The sequence below is a fragment of the Delphinapterus leucas genome, chromosome 16, assembly GCF_059928025.1.
Source record: "Delphinapterus leucas isolate spDelLeu-1000000601 "Yukka" chromosome 16, BTC_Dleu_Yukka2, whole genome shotgun sequence".
Classification (NCBI taxonomy): Eukaryota; Metazoa; Chordata; class Mammalia; order Artiodactyla; family Monodontidae; genus Delphinapterus; species Delphinapterus leucas.
Window position 1 is genome coordinate 61248604 of NC_143144.1, and position 14112 is coordinate 61262715.

The 14112-nt window shown below is 49.8% G+C and overlaps 1 protein-coding gene across 6 annotated transcripts in view; it reads left to right on the plus strand.

The window, feature by feature from the left end:
• Positions 1 to 14112, plus strand: part of SUFU (SUFU negative regulator of hedgehog signaling) — a 108568-nt gene that overhangs the window by 76638 nt on the left and 17818 nt on the right. For 4 of the 6 annotated variants that reach the window (XM_089897327.1, XM_089897326.1, XM_022568916.3 and 1 more), the window contains 2 exons: positions 996 to 1152; positions 2991 to 3102. In XM_089897327.1, the coding sequence (XP_089753453.1) occupies positions 996 to 1152; positions 2991 to 3102 (269 nt within the window). The remainder of the gene's footprint in view (positions 1 to 995; positions 1153 to 2990; positions 3103 to 14112) is intronic. The other 2 variants (XM_089897328.1, XM_022568917.3) reach the window with 1 other exon arrangement.

Below are 14112 nucleotides of genomic sequence, written 5' to 3' on the forward strand. Positions count from 1 at the left end.
GTAAGCTTACCTTGTGCTTCCCTGGATGGGCTCCCTGGCCGAGCAGCAGGCCTGTTTGGAGCCTGTGGAGCCCTGGGGAGAAGGTCCCCCAGACAGGGAGGAGCAGACTCTTACTGAAGCACTAACTCAGGAGCTCTATTTGGCCTACATGACTGTTTATGAACAAGGTTGCGGGAGCCTCCCAGATGACCTTTCATCCAAAGCCCAACATCACAACTTTGTTTTACCAGAAATCCCAGGTGTTTGTGTTTAGCTCTTCCTTGAGGCCATTTGGAGAGTGTTTGGACTCAGAAGTGTCAAGGCCTGTGCGAAGGCAGGGCCTCTGGTGGGGTCTAAGGATGGTCACTGCCCTCCAGGCCCCCGTTTCAGTGTAAGAAATGGAAAAGAATCTCCATCCAGAATTCTTGGCCAAACAAGTCAGCAGTGCAGCAAGGGGAAGTCCGGCCCTTCTGCTCTCTGGGGACTCTTCCCTGTGTGACCACACCCTCTGCTGTTGGAAGAGAAAACTGCAGGTATGGAGTCGGAGAAATTGGGCTGAGTCCCTGCCTCTCCCGCCTGTGGCCGGCGTCCACCCTGGCCTCTGGAGCAGCGACCGGGTGATCAGTGAGGAGAGGAAGGACTGTGCCTTTCCTCAGGAGGGTGGTTCCTGGCTCTGCCACATCAGCTCCACGGGCCAGCACAGGGTGGGCAGAGTCGGAGCTCTGAAGCGGGTAATGACAGTCACTTTACTGGAAGGCTGATGGGAGAGGAGACGCTTCCCTTGGGATTTTCATTCTTCCCGGCTCCCCTAATTCCTGATTCCCCTGGAGGAGACCCGTGGCTGGCAGAGACCGCCACGCGTTAGTAACCAGGGCAGAATAAGGTCAGAGACCCTGCTCTTCTGGCACCTGTCCCGTGCTCAGCTCTTACCAGGGCTCAGTAAACATGGGAAAGGTGGTGGTGACCTTGGGCCACCGGTTCGCTGAAGGAACTCCGGCTCTTTGACTCTTTCCAAGCAGGAGAGAGTTGACAAAGGCATTGAGACGGACGGTTCCAACCTGAGCGGTGTCAGCGCCAAGTGTGCCTGGGATGACCTGAGCCGGCCCCCCGAGGACGACGAGGACAGCCGGAGCATTTGCATCGGTACTCAGTCCCGGCGGCTCTCTGGCAAAGGTGGGAGCCGTCGCCTTCCCTTTCCCCAGGCCGGGTTTCAGTATTTCCTGGCAGGATTTAAACAGCAAGTGAGGTCTTCAGCAGGGTGGAATGAAGGGAGCTTTACTGACCCGTTTCTCCTGTGTTTCCTGTGTGTATTTCAGATTGCACTTCCAGCAGTGACCATTGTGTTTTAGATTTGCCTCTTGCTATCTGAGGTCAGGGAGGTGAGTGGAAGCCCTAGAACAGTTACAGGAAACAGCCATAGTCCACCCAAATGCAAGAGAACAAGCATCGGCCACCCACAGAATTGACACAGGGCCCAGCTCTAGCCTGAAAGCCATGCCAGACCTGAGGATCACTCTGGCCTTGGGCCCTCCCAGGCCTCAGACAAGAGAGGCCTGAGTGTGAGGCCAGTTTGCACACTTCCCCCCCCCACTCTCTTGCAGATATAATGTAAGGGGCATAGGCAGGGCACCCTTACCTGCTGCATTTTGTCGGGGGGCCTTGGGGTAGGAGGATATGGCTCCCCTGTTGGAAGCTCACCATGCTGGTCTTGGTTAGCGAAACAGTTGTGGTTTTTAAGAAAGGGCCTCCCTAACTAACTCCAAAAGAAAAGCGGCCATTTACACAGACGTGATTACAGCTGCTTTTTCTACTTCCTTTTTCAATTCTTCCACCTTTTCTTAACTTTTGAAGAGTAAGATACCTAGAATCCTGAATAAAATACCAGCGCATGTGACCGCACTTATAAAAGGTTTTCTTTCCATAAAAAACAACTTAAACCCCTAGTGCAAATATCTGACCCCTTTCTTTCCTTCCTGCTTATTCTAATGATGTGCCAAGCCCTGGGGAGATTCTGAGAGAGTGTACAGTTATTAGAATCATTCAGTTGCTTTTGACAAAAGAGCTAATTTAAGGAGGGATTCACAGTTTTGTCCAAAATTTCAACCATCATTGGCTATGTTTTTAAAAATTATAAAAGTAAGATCCATGCCACTATAACAAGCCAAACACTAGAAAAGTTAATAATCACCTCTATCCTCAAAGCCCACCCTTTAACCAACAAACGTTAATTTGCTTTTTTGTGTGTGTTTGCAGTTTGCAAACGTAAAAACGTACTTTTTGCAGTTTGCAAAAAGTAAATCTTAGACAAAAATCTCAATATAGGGGACCAGGCTAGTAAGCTTCACCCCAAAGACCAGAAAAGCACCTTGCAAAGAAATAATTCAACCAGGGGACTCCTTTGTCACCTCCTGGCCCTTGGCAGACCCGTGGAGAGGCAGGGTTCTCTGGGATAGTACCAAGGTGGGGAGATGACTCAGTATCCCACTGACCCGGCCCAAGGGGAAGGGGTGGCAGGGCCAGATACCAGCTGACCACCCGGAGCCCAGGAACTTGTGTAAGGGGTGCCTGCTCATTCATGGCAGAGCACTCGCAGCCCTTACTGGCATCCATTAAGTGGGTAGAATCCCTGGGTGGTCCTGGGCAGTGGCTGTCTTGTGAGTCACTGTCTGGAGCCATGTTAGGGGTAAGCCTAGGGCCTGTGACACAGGATGGGAAAGGACAGTGGAGGAGAGCCCTGCCTTGGAGAGTGCCCTTCTGCAGTCCAGAGGCCATTCCTTGTCTTCCTCAAGAATGGTGCTCTTCAGACCACAAGTTTCCAGAGCACACGATGCCTCGTCTGCCCTGTGTCCTCATGCTGCACTCAGATCGCACAGCTGATGCCTAGAGTGGCCTCAAGACCAGCCTTCGTGGGGGCCTTTCCCCAGCCCATCAGCAGAGCCAGGGTCCAAGGACAGGGATGGGGATGCTGGGGGCCCAGAGGGCCATCAGGTAACTTAATGGTGTCATTGCAGACACGGAGCAGATCCGGGAGACCTTGAGGAGAGGACTTGAGATCAACAGCAAGCCCGTCCTTCCGCCAATCAACCCCCAGCGGCAGAACGGCCTCACCCACGACCGGGCCCCGTAAGTGCCCTGCCCACAGAGGGGTTAGTCTAGCTTCCTGACAGCAGTGTCCCGGGACTGGGACGAGGGGGCAGTTTTGTCCTTCAGGGCCTGTCCCTGTGGCTTGCATGAGAGAGAACAATGCCCAGAGGCCTTGCTGAATGGACTCAGGGTCTCTGGGGCACACAGATCTGTGGGTTGTAAGGGCCTCAGAGGGAACGCAGCGGACCAGAAATATAAACAACAGTAAATATTTACATAGGCTGTGTGAGCAGATGGGAGGCCAAGTTGGGGCAAAATCTGACTTGGGGCCTCCCAGCCTTGTGGGAGCCCATTGTGCTGAGCACGATTCCCCTCCTTATCTCGGCCTCGGCCAGAGTTGCCCTTCCTTCCTTCCTGGAGCCTGGTCTCCGGCTGATAGCTGCAACCCCAGGGGCCTCCCTGTCTGGCCAGCCCCGGACTGGACGCCTGCTGCTGAGGCCCTTCTTCCTGCCTCCCTTCCATGGGGCCCAGGGAAGGGAAGTCCTCTGCAGGCCTCTGCTGTCTGTCCAAGAGCCCCTATAGCTCTTAGGAGAGACTGTGACCACCCCAGAGGTTAGATCCACTTCCTGCTGACCTCTCTTCCTCTGATGGGGGCGAATGGTGGGCAGAGCTGGAGCTGGGCACCCCCCTCTGCCCTTAGTCCCAGGGCAACTCTAGGGAATAGCTGCTGGCAGGGGATGCCTGGGAGCTGGCAGCCCAGAGCAGGAACCCTGCCTGCCAGAGAGGAAGTTGCTGTGCCCTGGGCTAACAGGGAGGCGGACCACTCCTGCAAGACCAGGGTGATCCGTCCTTCTTCTAAGAAGTCTTTATTACACACTTGCTGTGTCGCAGGCTCAGGACCCAGAGGGCCATCTGAGGTGTAGGCTCTTTTGGGGGCACATGAACTGAAACAGTTAATTAATTGGCATGATTCTGGCTGTAGATGTAATTTGTTGGAAATAGGTCCTTTGAATTCTAGCTCCAGTTGCTCATCCACGATCCCCAGAAATGGTAATGATCTATTGTGCTACAGAAGGGTCAAGTCAGCATGATCTGGAGTAGTTAGGGAGGGCTTCTTGGAGGAGGAAGGACATGAGACGGGCCTTGAAGGAGCCCTGGAATTTTAACAAGCAGGTGAAGAAGCTGACAGGGATGGAACAGGGGAGGCCTGGCTGGTTAAAGTCGAGGCTGTAACCTGGGAGCAGATTGTGGAGTAGGGAGAGTTACTCTGGCTGCCCAAGGTGGCCCACCTGAAGAATCTGCCATCCAGAAGCCATGAGAGTAGAGGCCTTTTGCAAGAGCCTGGAGAAGCTTCCACTGCCACCTCCAAGCAGCTTTCAACTCCAGCCAGTGGATTTCTGCAGCCAGCCGCCTTGAAGGAGTTGGCTTAAGGCACCATCTTCCCCTGGCAGGAGCAGATGGCCAGGCTGAGTCGTGGGGCATCTGGAAACTCTCCACCTGTGAGTCTGGACCCTGTCCCAGGGCCATACTCCTTCGCGTGCCCTGAGCTTGGCCTCTTCCTCTGGGCCCCACTGGCACTGATGGGAGGTCGGGAGGTAATTGAAGGCTTAAAGGCTCAAGGAGATTGCCCCATAACTTGTAGTCTCAGTCCAGATGGCCCTTCCACCTCCAAAGGTCTGGGTTTCTGGGCAGAAGGGCAGGGGCTCCTGTGGAGGCAGCCCACTTGCCCCTACTATACATCTGGGACAAGTCTGAGATCTCACTCCCAGTCTAGGGCGTACTTCCAGCTGCTGCACCCCCAGACATTGTAAGGCACACAGAGTTCCTGGATGCAGACATCCAGCCCAGACTCAGCCTACTGGGCAGTGGGGCATCGGATCTGGTCCAAGGGCTATCTGTAGACTCAGGGCAGAGGCTGCAGCCTCCTCTCTTTGGCCTGAGTTGGCTGAGCTGCAGAGAGATGGATGCGAATAGATCAGAGGTGCAGCCATCTGGGGTCATCTCCCCTCCCTGCAGCTCAAGGACCCAGTCGCGTCTCCAAGGTGCTGGAATCTGCAGTCTGAAGGGAATCGGAGTGTCTCCTCTAAGGTTGTCAGTGCTGGTTACCAGTTTGTTAGCAGTTGGTTGAGAAATGGTTCCTCCTTTGCCAAGAACATTTTCCAACCCTCCCTCAAGTCTCCAGCTCCCTGTCACCTCAGGATCGATGACGGCGGCCTCAGTTCAGATTAGCACGCACGACTGTAATATCTGTGCTGCCCACCCTGGGACCTGACCCGGTTTCAGATAAACCGCATGGATTGTGACTGAGAAAGCCAACCCAAAATGTGCTGGCACTCGTGTTTGCTCCTCTCCCTGTGGGGGAGTGACCGGCATGGGCCCTCTTGTGTCTTCGTGTTCGATTTCCTTTAGTCAGGCTTTCTGGGCTGGGGCTCTGATGCATAGTCTTATGGGCCTGAGCGTGGTTTGAGAAGGCTGTGGAGATAGAACAGAGGTTCAGAAGAGCCAGTGGAGCCTAAGTATTAGCAGCTGGGCTCTGGCCTACCTGAGGGAATCAGGCACTTGATCTTTTCCCACCTTAATGGCGACTAACACTGATCAGGTGCAAGTGCCAGGTAATGTTCCAAGTGCTTTATACCATCCTCGTAGTCATTCTGTGAAGTAGATAATCTTATTATCCCCCGTTTAGAGATGAGGAAACTGAGTGACTTGGCCAAGGTGAGAAAAGGGTGGCACTTAGGGCAGTCCCTCAGCCATTAACATGGTGTGGTCCTCCTTACTCCATTCTCAGGGGCCGTGTGAGGGACACCCCAGACTGTGTCTCTCACCCTCATAGGTGGACCTCCTCTAACTAGTCAAAGCATGAGTAGAGACTGCTCCCTTGGCACCGAGGACAAGGCTAAAGCCCCATGTTAGAAGCTTACTGTTTGTATTTAACTCTAGGGAAGACATGCCGCCAGGCTCAGTGCTTCCAAATCCCAGAGATAACAAGATGTGTCATAATTGTCTCATTTATACCAGAATTACTTTTTAACACAAAGCCTTGTTTTCTTCATGTTCAGAAACAAAACCAACCGTATATCTCTGGCCCCTCCACCACTTCAGGGCTAGAGGATTTCTTTCTTTTTTGCTTGAGGCCTCACTTCCTGCTTCCCAGAAAGGCAGGGCCCTCTGGGTAACTGCTTCTCTCCCACTCCCCCTGCCAACCCTCCTCCCACCGCCTACCGCCTTCCGCCTTCCCGTAAGGGGAGTCCTTGGCCCTCTTTGGGGCTTCTTCCAGCGTTTCACAACCCCTGCATTCCAGCCGTGAAATTTGTATCTGGCTTTTCCCAAGATGATCAGTTGAGAAAAGCCTCCTTTGGCTTGCTGGCGCCTCCCTTCCCACGGCCTGCCCACGTGAGTTTGGGAAGCAACTCCTCTGTGCCACTGAGGGGAGCCCGGCTTAAGGGCTGTGCCTGCCGACATTTATAAGGACCTGGGTCGAGGGAGAAAAAGTCACTGGCATCCTCTGTCTGAGGTTGCCTGGTTAGACGTGGACTGTTCTGTGGAGCCTGGCCTTTGCTTCCCAGCCTCCCCACAGTGACCCCGGGGATGTGCATGGTCAGGTGCATTGCGTGGGGAGGTTTGCATTTCTGTAAACTTGCTCTGATGCTGGGAACCTGCATCAGTGTACCAGGACCTCCTCCTCCTTCTGCCAGTGAGTCACTGATTGAGGTTGGGGGACCTTTAGGGAGCTCTCTGGGTCACATAACCCCCCCCCCCGCAAAGAGGGGCAGGGCCCATGCATGTGTGTGCACATGTGTTGGGGGGGAAGGTTCCTGGCTGTGGGAGAGACACTTTGTAGTTGAGGCATCTTTAAAAAGCAAACTAGGGCTTCCCTGGTGGCGCAGTGGTTGAGAGTCTGCCTGCCGATGCAGGGGACATGGGTTCGTGCCCCGGTCCGGGAGGATCCCACATGCTGCAGAGCGGCTGGGCCTGTGAGCCATGGCCACTGAGCCTGCGCGTCCAGAGCCTCTGCTCTGCAGCGGAAGAGGCCACAATGGTGAAAGGCCTGCGTATCGCAAAAAAAAAAAAAGCAAACTAACCGTCATCGCTGAGCTAAGTTTCTCAGTCTTCTGGAATTGCACCAGCAGCTTTTAAGGCTTTTTTTTTTTTTTTTTGCTTGTTGCCTTAATTTTCTGGAAAATTAAGGTTTTGTAGCATGATTTCTCCTGTTGTGACATTTTCAGCTGCACCCTTCCCCCAACATGCACACAAAACACACATGTATTTCTCTCCACTTTTATGAGTGTCTCTGCTCCCATCTCTTTAGCCTTTTGGATGGGTAGCCATGCTGCCTCTGTTCCCATCTTGAACAGCTTGTGACCTGGCCAAAGAGTCATCCTTTAGAGAAAATTGTGTTTTGTTTTGCTCAGCCCATGAGACCCATGAAGATTAATTAGAAGAAGAAAATATCTCGTTTGCATCCAGTGAATTGGGTGAAGGAAGGTGAGTTTCCATCTGGGAAAACAGCTGGGCTATTGCCATCACTTCCTGCATGCAGGGCAGTCTTGGGTAACCCTGCTCAAAGGGCTCTATCATGTCAGTGCAGTGGCCTGCCTGGAGCCCGAGTGTGTCATGTTGGCGCCCCTCACCACTCCCACGCTGGGGAAGTACGGTTGTTTTCACTGGAGAGAAAAACCCAAGAAGAAACAGCCCTGCTCTCAGGGCCCCAGCCAGGCCCCACAGGGCTGATGGGAGGAAGGGCCCAGGCCTCTGTGATCCACATTTGTCTTGCTAAGTGCCTGCCTTTATGTGCCTTTCTCGGAAATACACACTTGAAAGGGCAGAACAAGAGCTCCACAGCAGTCCTGCCTGGGTGAATTTCTGTTTGAACTCCATTCTCTGCTCTACTTCCCCAAAGAGGTGAAGCAGTGGCCATTGTTAACACCCCAGCCTCAGAGTTCATGGCCGGCACATTGAATTCTCAATCCAAACTGCATCTCTCTTCCTCAAGTTGCACAATCAGGAGTATTTTTATCGCCCATCCTTGATCCTCAGTGTCACCCAACACTTCAGTAGTGAGTCACTTCTCCAGGGAAGGGAAAAGGAAGGCCCAAAGGTGACAGCTGGAGAGAGGAAATGACTCAGTGTCTCAGAAACCAGGAAGCCAAGGGCTCTGGCTAGAGCAGGCTCGTTCAGGAGAGCAGGGGTCCTAGTCTCCCACCTGAGTCAGACCACAAGGCTGCGGGTGGCGGTCCCTGGTGCCCAGAGGAGTTAATAGTTGATGAAGGAATCCACCAACCTTAACACAAGTTTTCCTCATTCTGTCTTCTTCACCCACACTCCGTCCCACTGTTCTATCATCACGTTCCATCCTTGGAATATTCACAGTGAAAATACTGCGTTTCATCGTTTGGTTGTTGGTGTTTACCAATAACCTTTTAAGGCCTTTTACTCCGTGTGTCATCCTCATTAGATAATTTTTCCAAATTCAGATGGTAGCAGTAACTGTGGAGGTGAGCTGGTGCCCTCACTCATACCCACACCCTGTCCCAGTCCTGCTCTGAAGGGAAACCTGCAAGTGGTTCTTTCTCTGGAAAGTTCAGAGCTTTCGTCAGCAATCTGAAAGCAAAAGGAATAATCTCCCAAGCAAGCGGCAGAAGCCAGAGGTTGAGCTGGGCTCAGCAGGCCAAACCCACTTCACTTCTGAATAGTTGCCAACCCGGGTGCCCTGGTTCCTGCTCCCGGGCGTCCCCAAGGAAAAGGCCCCAAGTCGTGTGGCCAGTGCAGACGTCATCACTGTCACAGGACTGGGATTGTGGCTAAAAGGAGTCTCGGTGGTTGGGCTCCTCTCCTTTCCACACCTGCTGCCATTGATAGAATGTGACCAATACCCTGAGGCTAAAATGGAAAAATTAAGACTCTTCAGTCTGTAGGGACCAGGGTGGAGAGGAAACATGGACACAGTTCTGTCAATCTGTGAAGTGTGGGTAGGGTGAACAGGGGCCTGTACTATAAACTGTGCAGCACTAGAAATCAGGAGTCTGTCCTGACACTGGAAAGAGAAGGCGTGTTAGGATATGTAAAAAGTCCCCTTAAACAGTGGAAAGTGTAAATATAGGATGTGTTACATAGACAGGTAGTAAAAAAGAAAGACATGGAAAGATTTAGATCAATTGATGAATTACTGAGGTGTGCCTCTGAACCATCCACAAACCAGTCCTCAGTGCTCCCAATACAGGAAGAATCCTGGGCTGGACAGCTTCTGTGACCAAGCAGGCAGGTTTTTGTTTTTGTTTTTGTTTTTTTGGCCGCGTGGCATGTAGGATCTTAGCTTCCCGACCAGGGATCGAACCCGTGTCCCCTGCAGTAGAAGCACGGAGTCTTAACCACTGGACCGCCAGGGAAGTCCCAAGCAAGCAGTTTTTATTAAGTATCGCCATGTGCCAGGCCCTGTGTTGTGGGCTATTTTTGTCCCCATTTTACAAACAAGAACACGGAGGCTTAGATAGATTGTATAACTTACTTTGGGTCAATGAGCCAAGATTAATAAAGTTCAGAGCCAAAATTTGAACCTTGGGTTGTTTGAATCCAGATCCAGACCTCTTCACCACTGGGTACTGCCTGTAAAAGAAGATAAAAGTGGAGGAGTTGCCTGCCAATTCACAGGAAAAAATAACGAAAGAAGGCCTTGGAAGTCTCTATACCAGTGCACAGAGTAAAGCTGGTGTTTTAATTTGCCTGAAAACCCCTGAGGGTGGCAGGTCAGAGAGAAGCATACTAAAAAAGTGAAATCTGCTAGAGGATATGCTCCATCGAAATGAGTGAGGAAGACATACGGGGAGCAGGAAATAGGATCCAACATGAGAAAGAGGCGAGAGGAATCACCAGTGTGAAGGTAAGGGGTGATCCCATGACGACAGTTGTGCTGCAAAAACGGAAGGCAGACAGTTCAGACTAGAGTCGTTTGGAAGGATCCTCTGGAGAAATGTCTTTTTTTTTTTTTTAATATTTAATTTATTTATTTAATTTGGTTTTTTTTGGCTCTGTTGGGTCTTCATTGCTGCAAACGGGCTTTCTCTAGTTGTAGCGAGCAGGGGCTACTCTTTTTTTTAAAAAATAAGTTTTATTTATTTATTTATTTATTTATTTATTTATTTATTTATAGCTGTGTTGGGTCTTTGTTGCTGCATGTGGGCTTTCTCTAGTTGCGGCGAGCGGGGACTACTCTTTGTTGCGGTGCACAGGCTTCTCGTTGTGGTGGCTTCTCTTGTTGTGGAGCATCAGCTCTAGGCCCGCGGGCTTCAGTATTTGTGGCACGTGGGCTCAGTAGTTGTGGCTCGTGGGCTCTAGAGCGCAGGCTCAGCAGTTGTGGTGCACGGGCTTAGTTGCTCCGCGGCATGTGAGACTTTCCTGGACCAGGGCTCGAACCCATCTCCTCTGCATTGGCAGGCAGATTCTTAACCACTGCACCACCAAGGAAGCCCCTGGAGAAGTGTCTTTAAAAAGATAAAATTGAGGGACTTCCCTGGTGGCGCAGTGGTTGAGAATCCGCCTGCCAATGCAGGGGACACGGGTTCGAGCCCTGGTTTGGGAAGATCTCACATGCTGCGGAGCAACTAAGCCCGTGTACCACAACTACTGAGCCTGTGCTCTACAGCCCACGAGCCACTACTACTGACCCCGTGTGCTGCAACTACTGAAGCCCACGCACCTAGAGCCTTTGCTCCACAACGAGAAAGCCACCACAATGAGAAGCCCGCGCACCACAACAAAGAGTAGCCCCTGCTTGCCGCAACTAGACAAAGCCCGTGCGCAACAACGGAGACCCAACGCAGACATAAATTAATTAATTAATTAATTTTAAAAAAAGATAAAATTGATAAATATTTGCTCTATTTGAAAGTCTTGGGAGAATCTATAGGCCATTGGTCATTAGTTTAGGATTGAATTAGCAATAAACACATAGAAAACCAATACAGTTATTAAATACAAGGAAAATAGAAAATCACACTAGGGATTTCCCTGGTGGTCCAGTGGTTAAGAATCCGCCTTCCAATGCAGGGGATGCAGGTTTGATCCCTGGTTGGGGAACTAGGATCCCACATGCCACAGGGGAACTAAGCCCACACACCACAACTACTGAGCCCGTGTGCTCTGGAGCCCACGCACCACAACTAGAGAGAAACCTGCACGCCACAATGAAAGATCCTGCGTGCTGCAACTAAGACCTGATGCAGCCAAAAATTAAATAAATAAATAAATAATTTTAAAAAATCACACTAGAAAGGAAAAGTAATCATATTATATACATGACTCAGTTGTAAATAGCATTAGTATAATAACGTAAACACTTAATACTTAGCCAAGCAAACTTACAATATAGTTATCTTGGGAAGGTGGGAGGGTGGGATGGAAGGGAGCTAGAAGCTCATCTTCTGTAGCAGCAAGTCAATAGATAAAGCCTGAAAAGGGAATACCAGGAAGTAGAAAGAAAGTGTATTAGAGGTATTGAGGAAAATACCAAAAGAATCAGCTAACAGAGATGACGGTGGTTTTCTCCAAGGAGTGGGGAATGGGAAGACTGCTGACTATTGTAATGAACCTTATAGAACTATTTGGCTCTTTCAACTTTAAAAACAGAATATTAAAAAAAAAAAGTCAAAGAAGTGATATAGTAGGATCTGTTACAGCTTGCCCTGCACAGTAAAAAGAAAGAATGACACAAAATTCCAGGTAAAAATCACAAAATTGGCACCAAGGTAAGCCCTGGTCACTCAGAAGAACTTCAGCTTGCCCGGCATCGGGCTGAGAGCTGAAGGTGAGCATCGTATAAGTGTCTGACAGGCCTCCTGAGATCATCTGTCTTGGGGTGAAGAAAATGACGAGGTGCCTCGGCTGTGCACCTGACTCTGACCGGCAAGGAAGCTGATGGAGTGGGAGTGACAGGGCCTTGGGAAAGAGCGCTTGGGCAGAGCAGGGTTCAGGAGGGAAAACCCTGGGCCTTGTCAGAGCACTGCCTGACCAGTGGTCCCCAGAGGGAGGGTCCCCACAGCCTTTTAGGGAGGTCGGTTGGGGATTAAGTGAAAAGGGGTTCCTGTGGCTAAGGTTGGAAGAGACTGGCTTACACAAAATGAAACTGGTTCCTTTGCCCTCTGTAGTCCTCCTCAGAGTCTTCGAAATGCCAACATTTTATGAATCTTTAATCTGAGATGCAGTGTATTGCATCCAGCCTTTGCCACATCTGCTCTTCTAGAAGCTTCTCTTAAATTAAAATTCCATCAAATACCCTTTGGGAAGCCCTGCTGTGGCTTCTAGGAAGCAATTCTTTTAAGAGTTCAGGGAAAAAAAAAAATAGATGTGTCTTCATGGACTTTGAAACCCCAGAAGAAAAGACCACTCAGAGGGATGGGAGGCTCTTAAGGAAAAATATTGTGGTTACACTTTAGCTGGCGTCAGGAAGACCTGGGGTTTTTGTCTCAGCCCTTTATTTGCCCATTGTGTGATCTTGGACTAGTTATTTAAGTATCTGAGTCTCGGTTTCTTCATCTGTAAAATGGGAAAAATAATACCTATTTATAGGGTTGTTTTAGAAATGAAAGGACTAAAGTATATAAAGCGTTTAGCGTAGGACCTGGCATTATAGTGTGCACTCAGTTAAAGGTACCCCTTAACACTATTATTGCAGAAAGTCCCCTGAAAACTAAAAAGAGGTGTAATACCTCTGGGGACCATTAGAGATATGTAGAGAATTCTTTACATAACTCAGAATATTTTTGAAGAATATAAACAAAAGCTGGAGAGAGAAGTATGTTATACCAACAGACACTTTAAGGAACAGGATCGAGAAAAGCTGAAACTCAAGAAGAATTAAGTCTTGCAAAAAAGGGCTATGATCAGCAAAAAGGACTTTGTTTTTCATAGTTCTGTTTGGAACAAGAAGAAGAAAACCTAGGCCCCATTGTTTGGACAGAGTAATGTTAATCAGAGGCAGAGAGGCAACAAAAATTTCCTCTACTTATATTGTGCTTCCATCTCAAAGAGAATGGTTATTAGACTAGGAAGAGTCATACAGGCATCGATAAGAGGATTGAAGCCATGATTTCAGATCTCCTGGTCCACATGTATTGCACCCCAGAATACCAGTCAGATTGGCAGATGAGATTCAGGAAGCTGTTGTCAGTAATCTCTGAGGGAATGGGAGAGAGGTGTTGACAGACTGAAAGCACTCAAAAATTTCAAGATGCAAAAAGCATCTTGCACTCTCTAGACTAGTGAGCTTGGTGTCAACTCACAGGGAAAGCTCTGGGCTAGATTATTCAGCGAGTAGGCTGTGAACACTCTCTAAGGAAAAACAGTGAGGCCTGAGAGACAGCATGCATTCACAAAGAGTCAGACCTGCCGGACCATCCTCACTGCCTTTTTAGAAACACTTAACCTATTTCTATTTGGTAGATAAAGGAAGTGCTGTAGACCTTGTATAGGTGGGGGGTTAGCAAGATGTTTTGAGAATGTCTTCTGACATCACTGCTGGCAAGACAGAGAAATGTCTATACAGAGCATCCAGGAGGGTGAGGGGCTTAGTGATGGAATGGTTGGGTGGATTATAATCAGTTGGATGAGCATACCCAAAGAGTGATGATGTCAGTCTGTCAGCTTGTCTGCCTGGCCCTGTCCTATTCACTGTTTAATCAAAGCCTGGGATGAGAACATCGATGGCAAGTTTATCAGTTTTGTCAGTGATGTGAAGTCAGGGGGGAGTGCCAATATGATGGGTGCCAGAGTCAGGTTTCAGAAGTATCCAGACTGCTTGACACCCTAGCCAGATTAATGCAGGTTTCTGTTCTAAGCTCCAAATCCTCTAGAGTACATACAAGCTAGGGCGGAAGAGGTCTAAGCTCAGTCCATGCGAGAAAGCCTGAGGGAGATCTTGTTGACAGAGGGAGTGTGGTATAAGTTGGTAGTATGCTGAGGTTACAAAGAATAGACAATTTGATGACAGTTTTAATAGAAATAAAGTATCCCAAACGAGAAAGCTCACAGTCCTTCTGTGATCTGCTGGTTAAACCA